General features: G+C 38.7%; 1 protein-coding gene across 1 annotated transcript; it reads left to right on the top strand.

Annotated features, from left to right (window-relative positions):
* The first annotated feature begins 2,126 nt into the window (after nt 1-2,126).
* Nucleotides 2,127-9,779, top strand: LOC131239965 (glycerol-3-phosphate dehydrogenase [NAD(+)]). Its single transcript, XM_058237940.1, has 12 exons — nt 2,127-2,307; nt 2,438-2,573; nt 2,689-2,765; nt 4,280-4,352; nt 4,457-4,674; nt 4,848-4,955; nt 6,787-6,850; nt 6,937-6,974; nt 7,071-7,191; nt 7,287-7,341; nt 7,457-7,505; nt 9,255-9,779. Exons 1-12 carry the CDS (start codon nt 2,143-2,145, stop codon nt 9,435-9,437), a joined length of 1,287 nt encoding a protein of 428 aa, XP_058093923.1. The 5' UTR covers nt 2,127-2,142; the 3' UTR covers nt 9,438-9,779.
* Nucleotides 9,780-15,148: the final 5,369 nt, after the last annotated feature.

The following is a 15,148-nucleotide window of genomic DNA, read 5'->3' as shown; positions in this document are numbered from 1 at the left end:
CGAATTGCGATATTATAGATGCATGAGCTTGCGTTAAATTCTTTATGGGGGATACTATAAGCGAACATTTGCTTGTCACGATGTCTTTCCCTTTATTCTTCTGAATTCGTAATAATTTTGTAGAAGATGTTTTTATGGTCGTAGTTGGCAGTACTGGAAGACCTTCTGGAGTGACGGGTTTTTCAGTCCTTCTTGAATGAAATGCCTACATGACTGAGGTAAGACTGAGTCTCGGGACATTTCCCATAATTAACCCTTTAACCGTACTTGATAGGATGATATTTCTTGTGGTAAGAGATTGAATGCTTCGACTTTTAGATATCACTATCATCCATCATTTATCGTCTTACTGTGTTACTGGTGAAGCAGAAACCATTCTTGATATCACCTAGCATTGTCTATCCTTGCTCATAGTTAATTTTATTTTCTCTGGTACTTTCTGTAGTAATGATTGCATATTGTCACTGTAATCTACCGCGAATCCGTTGAGTGTGAAGTAGACAACCACGTTAGTCGGAAGAAAAGTCATTGCGGTTGTGTAAGGATAGAATACCTATTATTCAAAACAGAGCATCAATTACTTATATTAAATAAAATTGTACTTTGTTTTAGAGATGAAGGGGAGGATATTCCCGTTGAAAGTCGTCATTTTGGCGTCTATACGACACCAAACAATGATGAAAGTCCCTTAAATATTTTCTAAGTTATCACTGAATAATAACAAGTCTCCAGCGGAGTCCCCATTTTGTTTCGACAAGAAACGAATGTGTTTATTTTGGAGGATTATCATTCAATAATAACAAAGAAAGTAGAAGAACATCATCATATATTTTATTTATTTTGAGTTTCGATTACATCATCATATTTCCATTAATTCAGAAACAAAGTATGATGAAAGAAAAGAAAAAGCGGTTTAATGGTGATTTCAACAGTATTTCAATATTTTAGTGTTTGTCAGAGCAAAGGAAAGGTTGCACCGGGTCCAAAATTCCTGATTCCATGTCAATGTTCATGAGATATGTGTATAAGGAAACAAGTCATAGAAAAATAGATGAATCGCATGACAAATATCCCATTGGAATGAGATGGAAAGATCCATTGCGCAGGGATAGAGGAACCCATTGTGCGAGTGTGAAGGATCCATTGCAAGGGGGAGAGAGATCCTTTACGCGAGTGTGGAGTATATATACTCCTGCTGCGCGCAACAGGTTTGCTCTTCCTGATACCTGTTTCCTTCTTTTTTGCTCCTAATACCTCTTCAAGACCTCTCTCTTTCTTATTTCTCCCTCTTTCTTCTCCTTTCTCTCTTTTTGCTCCCTATACCTCCTCTCTTCAACAGATTGTTGTGCGGGCCAACTGGTTGCGCAGGCCCACTGGTCCCTTCTCCACTCTCTACTTTTTCTCTACTCCGAATTCTTATCTCTCTCCAAATGAATTCTTATCTCTCTCCAAATGAAGAGGAGGGTATTTATAGCCCCCCTCTCATGTGTGGAACTTCAATCCGCGCAATAGGTAATCCAAGGAGAGAGAGGTGGACCGCGCAATGGAGAATCCAAGAAGGGAGACTGAGGCTGGCGCGCGATAGGGAAACAGAGAGAGCAATATGGGGAAACTACCGCACAACAGGGAAGGCAATATGGGATCCGTGCAACAGAGCTTCTAGGCTGAGGGATAGCCATGCAATGGGACTTCCAATATGGGAGACTGACCCGCGTAACCAGGAATCCAGTCTGGGAGACTGAGGAGTTGCACAACTGCTAAGGCAGGTTGAGGAGTTGTTCATACAACAAAGCTTCCAGGAAATCTTCATTATAGTGTATTTTTTGTGCCCCAACATCAACTTCACTAAAAACTTGTGTCCCACAATAAGCTTTCAACGATAGCCGTTCAATTTACACTGTTTCCTGTGTGTGGTCCACTTGAGCTCTTTATATGCTTCAATTTGGGTCAGGCCTAAAATGACATTTCAAAACGGATGGACGGCATGGATAAGACATAGCGTACTGAGTTGCTCTGTATGCAATCCGCTTTCGTTTCAATGACGGCCATCCCCATTTCCACCGTTCCTTATAATATAACCCACCTTGAATTTTGGATCGGCCAAGTCCTAACATGAGCTGACGCAAATGATAGACGGAGCAGATGTCACAAACGGTGGGCCCACAGAGGGATTTTGTTGTTGATGTTAGATGGCAGCAGTTATGGCAGGTTAAGTTGTCGCGATGGAAAACAAAGAAAGTAGTGCATAGAGTAACCCGCCACCCAACATCGTTTACTTCGAAACGTGTCTGCCTTCTCCGCCCAAGTGTAACATCTTTCCCTCCTCACCCTTCATTTATCTCTCACACTCCTCTTCTTCTTCTTCTTCTTCCAACTCTTTCATTTCATTTCAGTTACATACAATCAAACCCCATTCATGTCTCCTGCGTTGGAACAGACCACCAACAGTGTTCATGAAGAAGAAGTAGATGATGATAGGAAGTTCAAGGTGGCGCTCATCGGTAGCGGAAACTGGGGAAGCGTCGCAGCCAAGCTCATTGCCTCCAACACCCTCAAGCTCTCCTCCTTTCACGGTCAGTGTCTACTTCCACACTCTGGCATCTTGGGTTTCACACTCAGCGAACGGATTGGGAATCGATTCACCAAGTTTGGTGTTGCTGAAATGACTGTTTTAATGAAATATTTCAGATGAAGTGAGGATGTGGGTCTATGAAGAGGTGTTGCCCACAGGCGAGAAACTTACAGACGCCATCAACCGAACAAATGTAATGCCCACTTTGCTTTTTATTATTTTTGTTTAGATTTAAAAAAATAATAATAATTACAATTTAGCACTTCTTTAAAGGCAATGGCAATCAAATGTGGGGCCCACAACAGGATGGGTAATCCAAATCAATTATTGGACCGTTTTTTTTCTAGCAATGTTGAAAATCTATTTTCTTTGAATTTGATGGGATAATGACAGGGATGAGCATAATGAGGTAGGTCGATCACCGTCTTCCTCAAGGGGATAATTACTTCCTCGAATCCATGAGGAGAGATAGAAAATAGAAATAAATTCTAAATAAATTGATTGATATATAATATAAAAAAAAATTTTAATGAGTTTACAATCCCTTAAATAGTGATATGAACCAAAGTAAGATTCGGAATCAAACTACAACTCAAACTCCCTAAAATTGTGACTTACCATTTATAGATGGTCATGATTTCTACTTGACCTCATGGTTTTCGGCCAAAAATAGTAATGTAGAAAATCTATTTTCTTTGAATTTGATGGGATAGGTAAAATCATGTAGCCATTGAATAGGACCATCCATCATGTGGGGTCCATTTTTAATTGACATGCCTCCCAAATGATGACTTTGATTGGATGATCCTATGGGTAATAAAATGGATGGTCTATATGGTTCTAATAGAGAAGGTCTAGCCATTGATCTAGATCACCATCATGTGGGATCCACCTTTGATTGCCACTCTTAATAGCCACTTTGAGATTATCTTAGTTGTTTGACTAATAGTTAGGAAAATAATACTCCATTTTCTTATAATAGAGAGGGTTTGATCATTGATTTGGATTATTAATCATGTGGAGTGAGAGACATGATTAAGATTCTGTAGCCAATGATTATATATATATATATATATATATTTGCTTTTTTTCTTTTCTAAATTACCCTTTTTATTTTGGGAGAAATTTTATAATTTTGTAAAATGTTTCTATGAAGACCACACACCCCATATTTAAAATGAAATTATAGTACTTTAAAAATACAAGGTAAAATGAAATTTCGTATTACCCAAACTAACCCTCAAGCATCCCAAATGTTCACAATGCTCAAAATCTACTAAATTGTGATTTTAAGATAGGTTAGCCGAATAGATGAAAAATAATAATGGACAATTTTGTTAAATCTAGATGTTATTATTCAATTATATAAAATTGTAATAAGCAAAACTTTGCGTGCCAAACGAAACCAGAATCTCTCTTTATTATCCACTAATTGTCTAAGTTTGGATGGTGGATTGAACTGAATTACAATTCAATTCAAATAAGTCAAAAAGACCCTAGTGTGGCCGGCCCCACCACATTCATAATCGAAGACCCTGGTGAGGCTGGCCCCCAAATAATTAATTATTCAGATCACTTCATTCAAATGCAGGTAGCCTCCATTTTCTTCATGTCCCTCTATGTTTAACCGAGTTATTGCAATTTAATAAAACTGAGCATCTAAACACACCCTTATCCATTTCCATTCATATTTAATATTTTTAACAGGAGAATGTCAAGTATCTTCCAGGCATTAAGCTTGGAAAGAATGTTGTGGCAGATCCTAATCTTGAACATGCAGGTAGCTTTCTTGATTCATTAAACAATATATCTACTATTCTTTTCTTTCTTTCCTTCTTGTTTTTATTTTATTTTTGGAGTTCTCATGATATGTATTTGTTACAGTGGAAGACGCAAATATGTTGGTTTTTGTGACTCCTCATCAATTCGTGGAGGGTTTATGCAAGAGGCTTGTGGGGAAGATAAAGAGTGGCGTCGAAGCCATCTCCCTCATCAAGGGCATGGAAGTCAAGAAGGAAGGGCCATGCATGATCTCCAACCTCGTCTTTGAACTTCTTGGAATAAATTGTTGTGTCCTCATGGGCGCAAACATAGCTAACGAGGTAGAGGGATCTTTTCACCTAAAAGTGATGGAATATCGATTTTTAAAAAAAGAATTCTCAAAGCTAAGCAGATAATCTAGCAAAGTAATGCTGGAGAAGTTAGACTACTTCTGGGTATCCAATTCAGATATCTTTTCTTTTTTTTTTCCTAACGAAGATTCTATTGAATGCAGATCGCAGTGGAGAAGTTTAGTGAAGCAACAGTTGGATATAGGGAGGATAAGGAAATTGCTGATAGATGGGTTCGATTGTTTAGCACTTCCTATTTCCTAGTATCACCTGTGAGTTTACCAAAGATCCTCTTAGTCTCTATATCTTTATTTTCCTTCTCTGCTAAGCTATAATTTCAGTAAAGAATATACATATCAGTGACTACATCCTCAGTTCTTTACAAAAATATCACTTCATTGCAAGAGATATTTCATTGATAGTTCTTACTAGAAACTTACCGACATCAACATTTTTTACTACTTAGTGAGTTAGGTATGTGTTCATTTCAAAGCAACTAAAATGTCTAAAAGTGGCCTAAAATCAAAAGTGCTAATTTCATATGGACAAAATTATCAAAATGACATAAAACTTTGTTGCCCATAAGAAAGTAATGTGCATTTTAAGTTACAAAAGGTGTTTTAGACTTCTAACATGAGCGAGAAATCCTATGAGCTACAAAAAAAACAGTCAGCAATGGAAAACTTTTTCCTCATTTATTAAGGCCCTAAAGAGTCCTTATTGGTATATAGGGCCTGTTAGAGTCCATCAGTCTTCTTGCAGGGCTTCAAGAGGTAGGGGAGAAATGGTCTTCATTAGCGGTTAGGATTGGCTTATGGGTTGTTAACCTTACTAGCCTTCTGACTCAAACATATCAGTTTAAAGACTCTTGTTTTCCAAAGAGATCACCAATGGTACCTTAGCAAGTCTGCTTGGTAAACCCAAATGGAACTCTCCTCAACCAATATCCTTTAAGTGGTATGGCATTGATAATAATTAGAATACAAAAATGAAATGAAACTACGTGCCATGCATGTGGTCAGTCAGATACTCATACATTTGGTAGGGGTTCAACTCAGGCCAGTTGGATCAGGCCGAGTGTCAACCTGAGCCCAACCCGAACTCAATAGGATGCAACCCATAACCCCACCAGACCCGAAAGTTAGGATTTTAGGATCTTCAAAAATTCAAAATGATTTGTATATTTCTTCAAAATTATTGAATTGTGTTTCTTTGAATGGAAAGATATCAACTGCTCTGACTTCCTTCCACAAGGGTAAACACCAAACAAAAACAAGATATTTTGTATAAAGATATGTAAATTATTTCGATATATGGAATGTTTTCAATTTTCATAAGTCATACAATAGTCCAGTAAAAGAGGGTAGATGTTCATAGGTAGCCAAGTGTTCTACTCTTGCTAAGAAATGATTAAAATTAAGCCGAACTGGGAAAAGGCTATGATGATGATGATGATGATGATGAAATTTTCATGGGTTTTTATTACGATGGACAACACCATGACATTTCAATTCAAATTGGAAGAAAACCACAAATAATTATCTTCTTGTATAGTGCCAGTATTAGTTTGCAAGGGTAACCAGATAAATGGAAGTGCATTAGAACTTCATAAACAATTTTTATTTTTATTTTTTAAAAAAAAAAAAACAATATAAAAGATAAACCAAGGGCATGTTTGGTAAATGGCTAAAAGGAGCTTATCTCATTTTATTTAATCATAATTATGTATTAGAGATCATGATTATTTTTAATCCTTAACCCAAAAAAAAATGATCTAATACATTGTCATAGATAACTAAAATGAAATGGATTCATTTTTAGGCATCTACCAAACAGACCTGGAAGATGTGGTGGTGTGTGCATTAAATGACTTGTACGTGTGTGTGGGCTTAGCAAAGTTCTGCTTAGTAAGTCATTAATTATAGACAGTTGATTAGCATGAGTAAAATCATCACCCAATCGATATTTTATTTTCTATAGTATCATTTAGTGAAAGTTATTTTAGTTATTTTAGACATTTGCAGCAGTAAGAAAAATAAAGACATCTCTACATTTAGACATGTAAATTCACTTCCATTTCATATGTTTTGAGAATATGAACAGGTAAAGGATGTTGAGGGAGTAGAACTATGTGGAACGCTGAAAAATGTTGTGGCCATAGCAGCAGGTTTTGGAATTCATAACAGTTTCATTTCCTACTTGCTTTTTCTTTCTTTCTTTTCATGGGGATATTGATAGAGAGATATTGCCCAGGTTTGGTGGATGGCTTGGACATGGGAAATAATACAAAGGTTTGGACAGAAATAATCTTTTCAGGGATCTTTTATGTTGTAATGGAAGAATGAAACCTAAGCATTTTCTAACTATCTCATTGATATAATAATCAGGCTGCAATAATGAGAATTGGTTTGAGAGAAATGAGGGCCTTTTCCAAGCTCATGTTCTCATCTGTCAAAGACAATACCTTCTTCGAGAGCTGTGGGGTGGCTGATCTCATCACGACATGCTGTATAGAAGCAACTAAATTTTCATCTCTCTTCCTTCTTATAACCATATCATAATAGAGTATTGAAATAGTATGCATCTTCTGCTTGTAATCACAGTGGGAGGAAGAAACAGGAAAGTTGCCGAGGCTTTTGCAAGGAATGGTGGAAAAAGGTTATGCTTTGAATTGTTACCAGATCTTTCTGATGCAATATTAGTGTTGATGGTTAATTTGAAATCCACGATCTTATTACTTCTCTAAACTTTTGTCATTGATTCTCATTACTAGATCTTTTGATGAGCTTGAAGCGGAGCTTTTGCAAGGCCAAAAACTACAGGTACATGATGATAATTAAAACAAGCTAAACAAGCCTTCTTGAATTAGTGTTTCTGCCATGGAATCCCTTTCAACCCACATACTTTATCATGTTCAATACCACATCATATCAAAGTCATGCACCTAAGAGCCCCATGTAGAGATAGCCATAACACCAAAACTTAATGCATGAACATCACAAACTAGGGATTAGGATTTTGTTAAATGATATCAGTATTTATAAATGCCTAACATGGTCAAGAATAAGGGAACGGAAATCCTCTACAATACTTATTTTACATAGCACATAAAACACCCAAGCTCTTTCAGGCCACCATGTTGAGTATGTGAAATCCAATCTGTCCATCAAGTGCACCCCTAGATGCTAGGTCCTGGGGCCGAGAGTCATCTAGATGGACCACTCATGTGTATCATACCAAAGAACAGGAGGAATGGAACACCAGCCATGGGTTTGAGTCTGGGGCCATCATATTGTGTCTTTCATCAAACCTGTTCATTAATTGTGACTAGTTGGGATGAAGGGAAACCACAAAATCCAGCCTCCAGGTGGGCCATGATGTGAACTTAGAGGTTTTAGGTGCAATTTTACATTGTACCATTGGTGTGTCCCACAACTCTATCAGGCTCATATTGTGTGTAAGATGAACATAAGGGGTTGATATTTTATGTGTAAGATGAAAATAGGCGGCAATCACCTCACGAACTTGTTCGTCTCTGTAGTTTGGGTGGACATGGGAAAATTGTATAAAAAATGTGGGATAACTGTATCGTACTAGATCAAGTCCTGGTATTTCATATCATCCCAAATACTTCATCGAAAAGGCACCCCATTCCACATCAAGATCCATTCGACTGGCAATTTCTGTGAATCCTAACTCAACCTTGGAAGACTTGAAAATCGATGAGAAGATGCCAACATGGGTTTTGAAACTCTTCCTCATATGGTAGGAACCATAGTTCTAAAACTTGGTTACTTGACTCGAAACTCGCCGAGTCAACTTCATGAGAAATCGAAATGAATCGTTATGAAACTTGCTAACAAGCTCAACACAGTTCAGATTCGAGCACATTTTTGCAAAGTCGGCTCAACTATCGGCGAGTCACTCGTTGAGTGAGTTCTTTTTAAGATAAAAGGACACATGCATACATGCAGTTAGTGGGATTCAAACTAACAACCTCAAACAAGTGAGACAGAATGGCATCTACCATCAATATATACTCCTTGTGACTAATTTTTTCCAATTTTTATACTCATATATGATATAAGCATCTACTATTTAGTGAAAATGGTATTCCTAGTCTAATTATTAAATATTGAATTGAGTCAGATTGAGTCTTTAAGTCAACTCGACCCAACTGGATACTGAGTTGAGTTGAGTCATCGAGTTTTTAAACTTGAGTTTCTAAGTTTTTAAACCATGATAAGAAAAACAAACGACCTTGTGATCTATTGGAACATGTGCAAATAATCATGGAAGGATTGATATATGGACTGGCGCGTTGACATGCACACAGACAATTAATAACAGAAATTTATCCACATTTTATTTAATTAATATTTTCCTCCTTTCCTTTCTTTTTGGTAACTTTGAAAGATTTTATTAGAGATAAGAGAGAGAGGAATCAAACACAAATGAGTACAGAGGAACATGCAAATTCTCTAGAGAAACTCTTCTTAGATTTCCCTTATTTCTGTTCCTTTAACTCATCTACGCTTTTGTTGTTGTTGTTGTTGTTGTGGTTTGTGAAGGGTGTCTCAACAGCAAGAGAGGTTTATGAGGTTCTAAGTCACCGTGGATGGCAAGAATTATTCCCACTTTTCACGACAGTGCATGAGATCAGCATCGGCCGCCTTCCTGTAACAGCTATAGTTGAGTACAGTGAACATACTCCTATGTTCTCTCTAGTGGAAGGTTCTGACCAATACTACTGATCCTACACCACATCATCAATGCGTTTTGGATGATCCAATGCTGAAAGTAGCATAAATAGCTTAACTTTACCTGTTAAGTAAAAGCATATGTAGATTGCTTGTTGAAACATATATTTCTATTCTACACAACAGCCAACAAGTCATCATATCATGGAATACCGTAGTCATAACTAGTAATGCTCAAGTTGAAGTGGTTTCAAGAAAATGTATCCTCATATCTGAGGTGAGATATGACATATCGCATGGCATTTTACAAACTTGGTCTCTGAGCAACTTTTGAAAATGCCAACTCTTCCATGTATATACTGTGAGACATTTCCACTTGTGGTTCATATTTCGACTATCTACCATCGGCTTTTTTTTAACACACACACACCCACGCACGCCTTAGTGGGATTTCACCACCTATGGGTTTGGAACCCAAGACCTCATGTTGAAACTCCTCAGAGTCTACCACCGAGGCAAGGACTGGAACCCTTCTCATATCTCCTTTAATTAAAGGAGGAGATCACAACTATACAACCTTTATTGCAACCGACGGCAAGCTGAATCTTCCTTCCCTTTCTCTCCCTTTGACAATGGGGTGAAGCTCACTTTTTCATGGAGAGAAGAGACAGGGATCGAGCTCTTTTATAAGGTGATAGGTCAGCAACAAGTCATACCCATTGACGGCTCCACACACCTCCCTCCCTCTCGCTCTCTCTCTCTGAGAGAGAGGGGAAACCCTTGCAATTCAAACTAAAAGTGTTTCAGTACTTTGGGGTGTAATCCAAAAGCATACATGCCATAATGTGGGCCCCATCTGATTTCCATTCTTGTGATCCAAATCGTTCAATCCATCGTATGAATAGTCCCACATTGTTACATTCTCTTATTTGGGTCCCTTATAGCATTATTTTATATGAAATGAATTATATCCGGTATACCTTACAAGCTCAAAACCTCTATCAGATATCTTACAATGGATCATTGGCAGTACTCAATCTAGCCCATTAAGGCTACTAATATGAGACCGTGACAATCGTCATCACATTTATCCAAGTAGGACCAGGCACTATTACAAATATCAGCACTCCCAACAATATGGATCTTAATAGCTTGAGTACATGGTATAAAAATCTTATGCCAAGTGTGGCCAAGCATGCAGATTTTTAAGCGGCCCTACATCTTTACCAAGAGATGTCTTCTCCCTCAAAAGAAAAATGAAATATTATGTTCATTTACTTTAATCATGGGCATGAAACAATACCAAAGGAATAGAAACTATAATGTCATATAAACTGAATTAACAGTTATACTAGGTAAAATATGCACATATCTGGAGTGTTTGTATTCTTCTACTAATAAAATCCATATTTAATGCTTACATTGTATATTGCTCACTAATTCATTGAATGACTTGGGTGGTAAGCCTTTAGACATGCAGTGAGTCTACAACCATCAGCTTTGTTTTAATGTGTTCCACAGACACTAGATGATCATGAATCCTCTCCTTTATAACCATAAATTTTATGTGTTTTAACTTAGACGAGCTTTTATTATTGTTAGAGAAGAACACTATCATATTATCATCACACTATTATATTATCATCACGGTAGATTCTTAGTGGCTTTAGAATTAAATCCATAATATGAAGCCTTAAGATAAAGATCTGTAACTATATCACCTGACATGTGACTTCGTAGCGGGCGATAAATTCTTCTTTCATAGTGTACAAAGTTTTCACTTCTACTTTGCACTATTCAACAAAATAGCTCATCCAACCATTATAAAAATATATCCTGAAGTGGACTTCTTACTATTAAGCAACTTAGTATGAGTCTGTATATCAAATCAGCTCCAACTAATTGTTCCAGTCCATCTTGAGCTAACTAGACAAATTCTACCTCGATAGTAACTACCTTGCATTGATTTTTACTCTTTTAAATCGAGCAATGTAGCAAAACCAGTCATAGAAATTTCTCTGTCCTTATAAAAAAACTAAGCATGAAAATTTTCTTTTATTTCTTGCCAATTTTGTATGAAATTCAATAGCAAGTTAGAATACTAAGTAAAGGCTACCCTAGTGAGTGAATGGCCAAATTGGCCAATTCTCCACATTGTATAGTAAATCGACGTATGTGTTCTACGGTCGATTGACCCATATCACCTGTAAACAACGTAAATTTGGGTCAACAATTCCTCGGCAACAGATATTGCCGGTCGATCCAATTAGGATATAGCTTATGATAAACTTGAGTAGTAGTTCAGTCATCCTTGTTAGGGATTTGTGCTGCGGAATCACATAGATCTAAATCTAGGATAGCAATCCAATGGCACCAAGCAATCACAAAAGAATCAAAGATTTAACGTGGAAAACACTTGTAGGAAAAAAACCACGGCATAAAGCGACAGAATTCCACTATGAAAATAGAAATTACAAAGAGAAAGGACTTACCCGATTCGAACAACCTCAAATCTCACCCTTGCTACACCCTTTAAAAACCTCAAAACCCTTTTAGGAACCCTTGGAACCCCTTTAGAAAGCCTTAGAATGCCCTAGAATAGCCCTAGGGACCCCCTATTTATAGTTTAGGAAAGTCCTCTTCCACACCTCTGCGAAACCGCCTTAAATTTACCCAGTTCGCGCAGAATTCGCGCACTATTTGCGTAACCCTCGACTAGTCGAGCCAGGGCCTTCACTGGTCGAGTGGACCCTCGACCAGTCGAGCCAATCCCTTGACTGGTCGAGCAGCACGGAATAACAAAATATAAAGCCGCTAGACTTCAAGTCAAGTAGGCCTCGACCGGTCGAGTGGATCCTCGACCGGTTGAGTCAGCCACTCGACTAATTGAGCAGCACGGTGATGCCAAGATTTAAGACATCCGATTTACAACAATCTCCACCATGTCTTCAATCATCAACCGTGTAGCTTCTTGACCTCTTCTCTTATATCTTCATCTCATCATAGTTTCTCGTGCACACTCTGTCCTTCTTTTACGCCATCGTCAAGCCCAGAGAAGTTGCACATAACTTGAACTTCTTTATAGGAACGACCTTGGAGATCATGTCTTCCGGATTCATACAGGTGTGAATCTCCTCCAGAGTTACGCCTCCTTCCTCAAGCACCTGTCGGATAACATGGGTATCCAACTAATTTGCTCCACCCGTTAGTATAAACGAATAACCTGAAGTCAACTATCTGAAATCCACACTGTCTACGTAATCTGAATCCACATACCCTTCCAACTTTGTTCTTGTCTTCCAAAAGTAAAGATGTAGTCTTCTTACCATATCTCCGCTACCCAATATTATTTGCCGAGGTATTTACTCACAACATTGATAGCCTGTGAAATAACCGGTCTAATTCAGAACATAGCATGCACTGCCAACCATATTCGAATAAGACTCATAAGATATATCCTGCTTTTCCTCGTCTGTTCTGGGACATGTCCTGAGGAAAACTTGAGGAGAGACACGTAGGGAATGCTCTCCGATTTTGCCTGGTCCATCACATACTTGATCAATATCTACCCAAGGCATTCTGCCCGTGATTACCAAAACCTACTCCTCTTTCAGTTTCAATGCCAAAAACCATCTTTGCAATCCCCCGATCCTTCATCCTGAATGTCCCACTTAACCGAGTCTTCAGTACATTGATTTCAGACATGTCATAATTGGTAATCTACATGTCATCAACATACAATACCTGACCCACCATGAAGGAATCAAACCTTTACCTATGTGACAGGTCGTACTACGACCTCCTACAAAGTCTTTTCTCAGCCCCTTTAACTTCGAACCGCTCTGGTTGCTTCATGTAGATCAGCTCTTCTAATTTTCCTTGCAGAAGTGCAGACTCCACATCCATCCTTCCAGCTCTAGATCTCATTGGCCAACCAACGCCAATCACAAATCTAATAAACACTTGTTATACCGTTGGCGCGAATATATCTGAGAAGTAGATCCCTTCTCTCTAAGCATAACCCTTCGCTACCAACCTCGCTCTGTAACTATGTTATATCCTCCTGAAGATCCGCCTACATCTAACCACTTCCCGGCCCACTGGAAGCTCCACCAGCTCTCATGTGTCGATCTAGTACAACGAGTCCATCACATCGCCCATAGTCACCTTCCACTTCTTAGCACCAGGCTCACCTAGAGCCATCTGAATAAAAGACGGATCCTTTGCGATATTGGAGTCGTCCACATACCTCGCCGATATCCTGCGATTATGCTGTGTGATTCTTCTCACAGGTGACTGCTCCACCTGCTCTGTATCACTGTCCGCGCGTCTCAGCCTTCCTGCCATGCCTGCTCATGTGGCCATGCCCAACATACCACACACGTGCAGAGGTGGAATTCGCTACAACCATTGCAGCTCCACCTTTTGAAGTACTCCCGATTAACTTGTACATGTTACCGAGTCATTGTGCTTTCATGATTACCCGTGCCCCCTTAGATACTTTAAGAGCACCATCAATACTTGTGTACTTGCAGCCCATTGCCTCAAGTATGCCAAGAGAAATCAGATTCTTCTTCATGTAAGGAATGTGCCTCACATCAGTTAGGGTACGCTCCACCCCATCAAACATCTTGATGCGCACCATACCAACAGCCACAACATTACAGGCAATGTCATTACTCATAAACACTTGTCCACCATCGTACTCCCTGTAGCTGGTGAACCAACTCCGATGAGGGGTCATGTGGAAAGATGCCCCTGTGTCTAGCATCCACTCGTCCTTACGATCATCGTATGGCCGTCTGATCCTAGACACAGACAAAACATTACCATTACATTCACTCGATTCATCTGACGTGGCAGCATTAGCCTTTCTGTACGAAGCCTTAGAATCTTCTCTCTTAGATTTAGGATTTGTACAATCCTTTTTCACATGTCCTTCCATCCCACAATTCTAGCACTTTACCTTTCATTTGCCCTTACCCTTGGATTTGGATCTAGAAGCTAAAGAACCTGTACAGCTTGTTCAGAATTCTTTAGAATTTCTACCCCTTATAAGCAGTGCATCAGAAGATATCCCCATGTCGACGTTAAGCTTTCTCATGGTATTCCCTTGAAGGGCTGAGATAACGATGTCGATAATTAGGGTTTAATTCGTGGAGCACATTATGTCCTTGAATGACTCATAAGACGTCAGAAGAGAATTCAGTAACATACATGCTTGTTCTTCATCTTTCATCACTTCCACCATATCCAGCAATTTGCAAACTAATTTATTAAAGTTGCTTCTGTGAGCCTCTAGATCTCCACCCTCTGCCATCTTAAATTTATACCACTGGCGCTTCAAGTGCAGGCGATTTTCAGAGGATTTTTTCATATAGACATCCTCTAACTTCGCCCATAACTTAGCCACAGTTTTCTCCCTCATAACATTGTAGAGAACCTCATCCGTGAGACATAAACGGATCAATGATCAGGCCTTCTTATCAAGAGTATTCCATTCATCATCAGCCATAGTAGACTTTCGCTCCTCAAGAGCATCATCTTTGCTTTGCTTGATTAAGAAACTATCATCTTGATCTTCCATAACTCAAAATTATTTTTCCCTGAGTACTTCTCAATCTCATACCTAGTGCTTCCCATTATTATAATACCTCATATTTAGATATATGCCCCAACGATTGCTCTGATACCACTTGTTGGGGATTTATGCTGCGAAATCACACAGATCTAGATCTAGGATAGCAATCCAATGGCCCAAGCAA

Source organism: Magnolia sinica, chromosome 3 (assembly GCF_029962835.1).
Source record: "Magnolia sinica isolate HGM2019 chromosome 3, MsV1, whole genome shotgun sequence".
NCBI classification, from domain to species: domain Eukaryota; kingdom Viridiplantae; phylum Streptophyta; class Magnoliopsida; order Magnoliales; family Magnoliaceae; genus Magnolia; species Magnolia sinica.
This window is presented reverse-complemented; position numbering and strand designations above follow the sequence as displayed.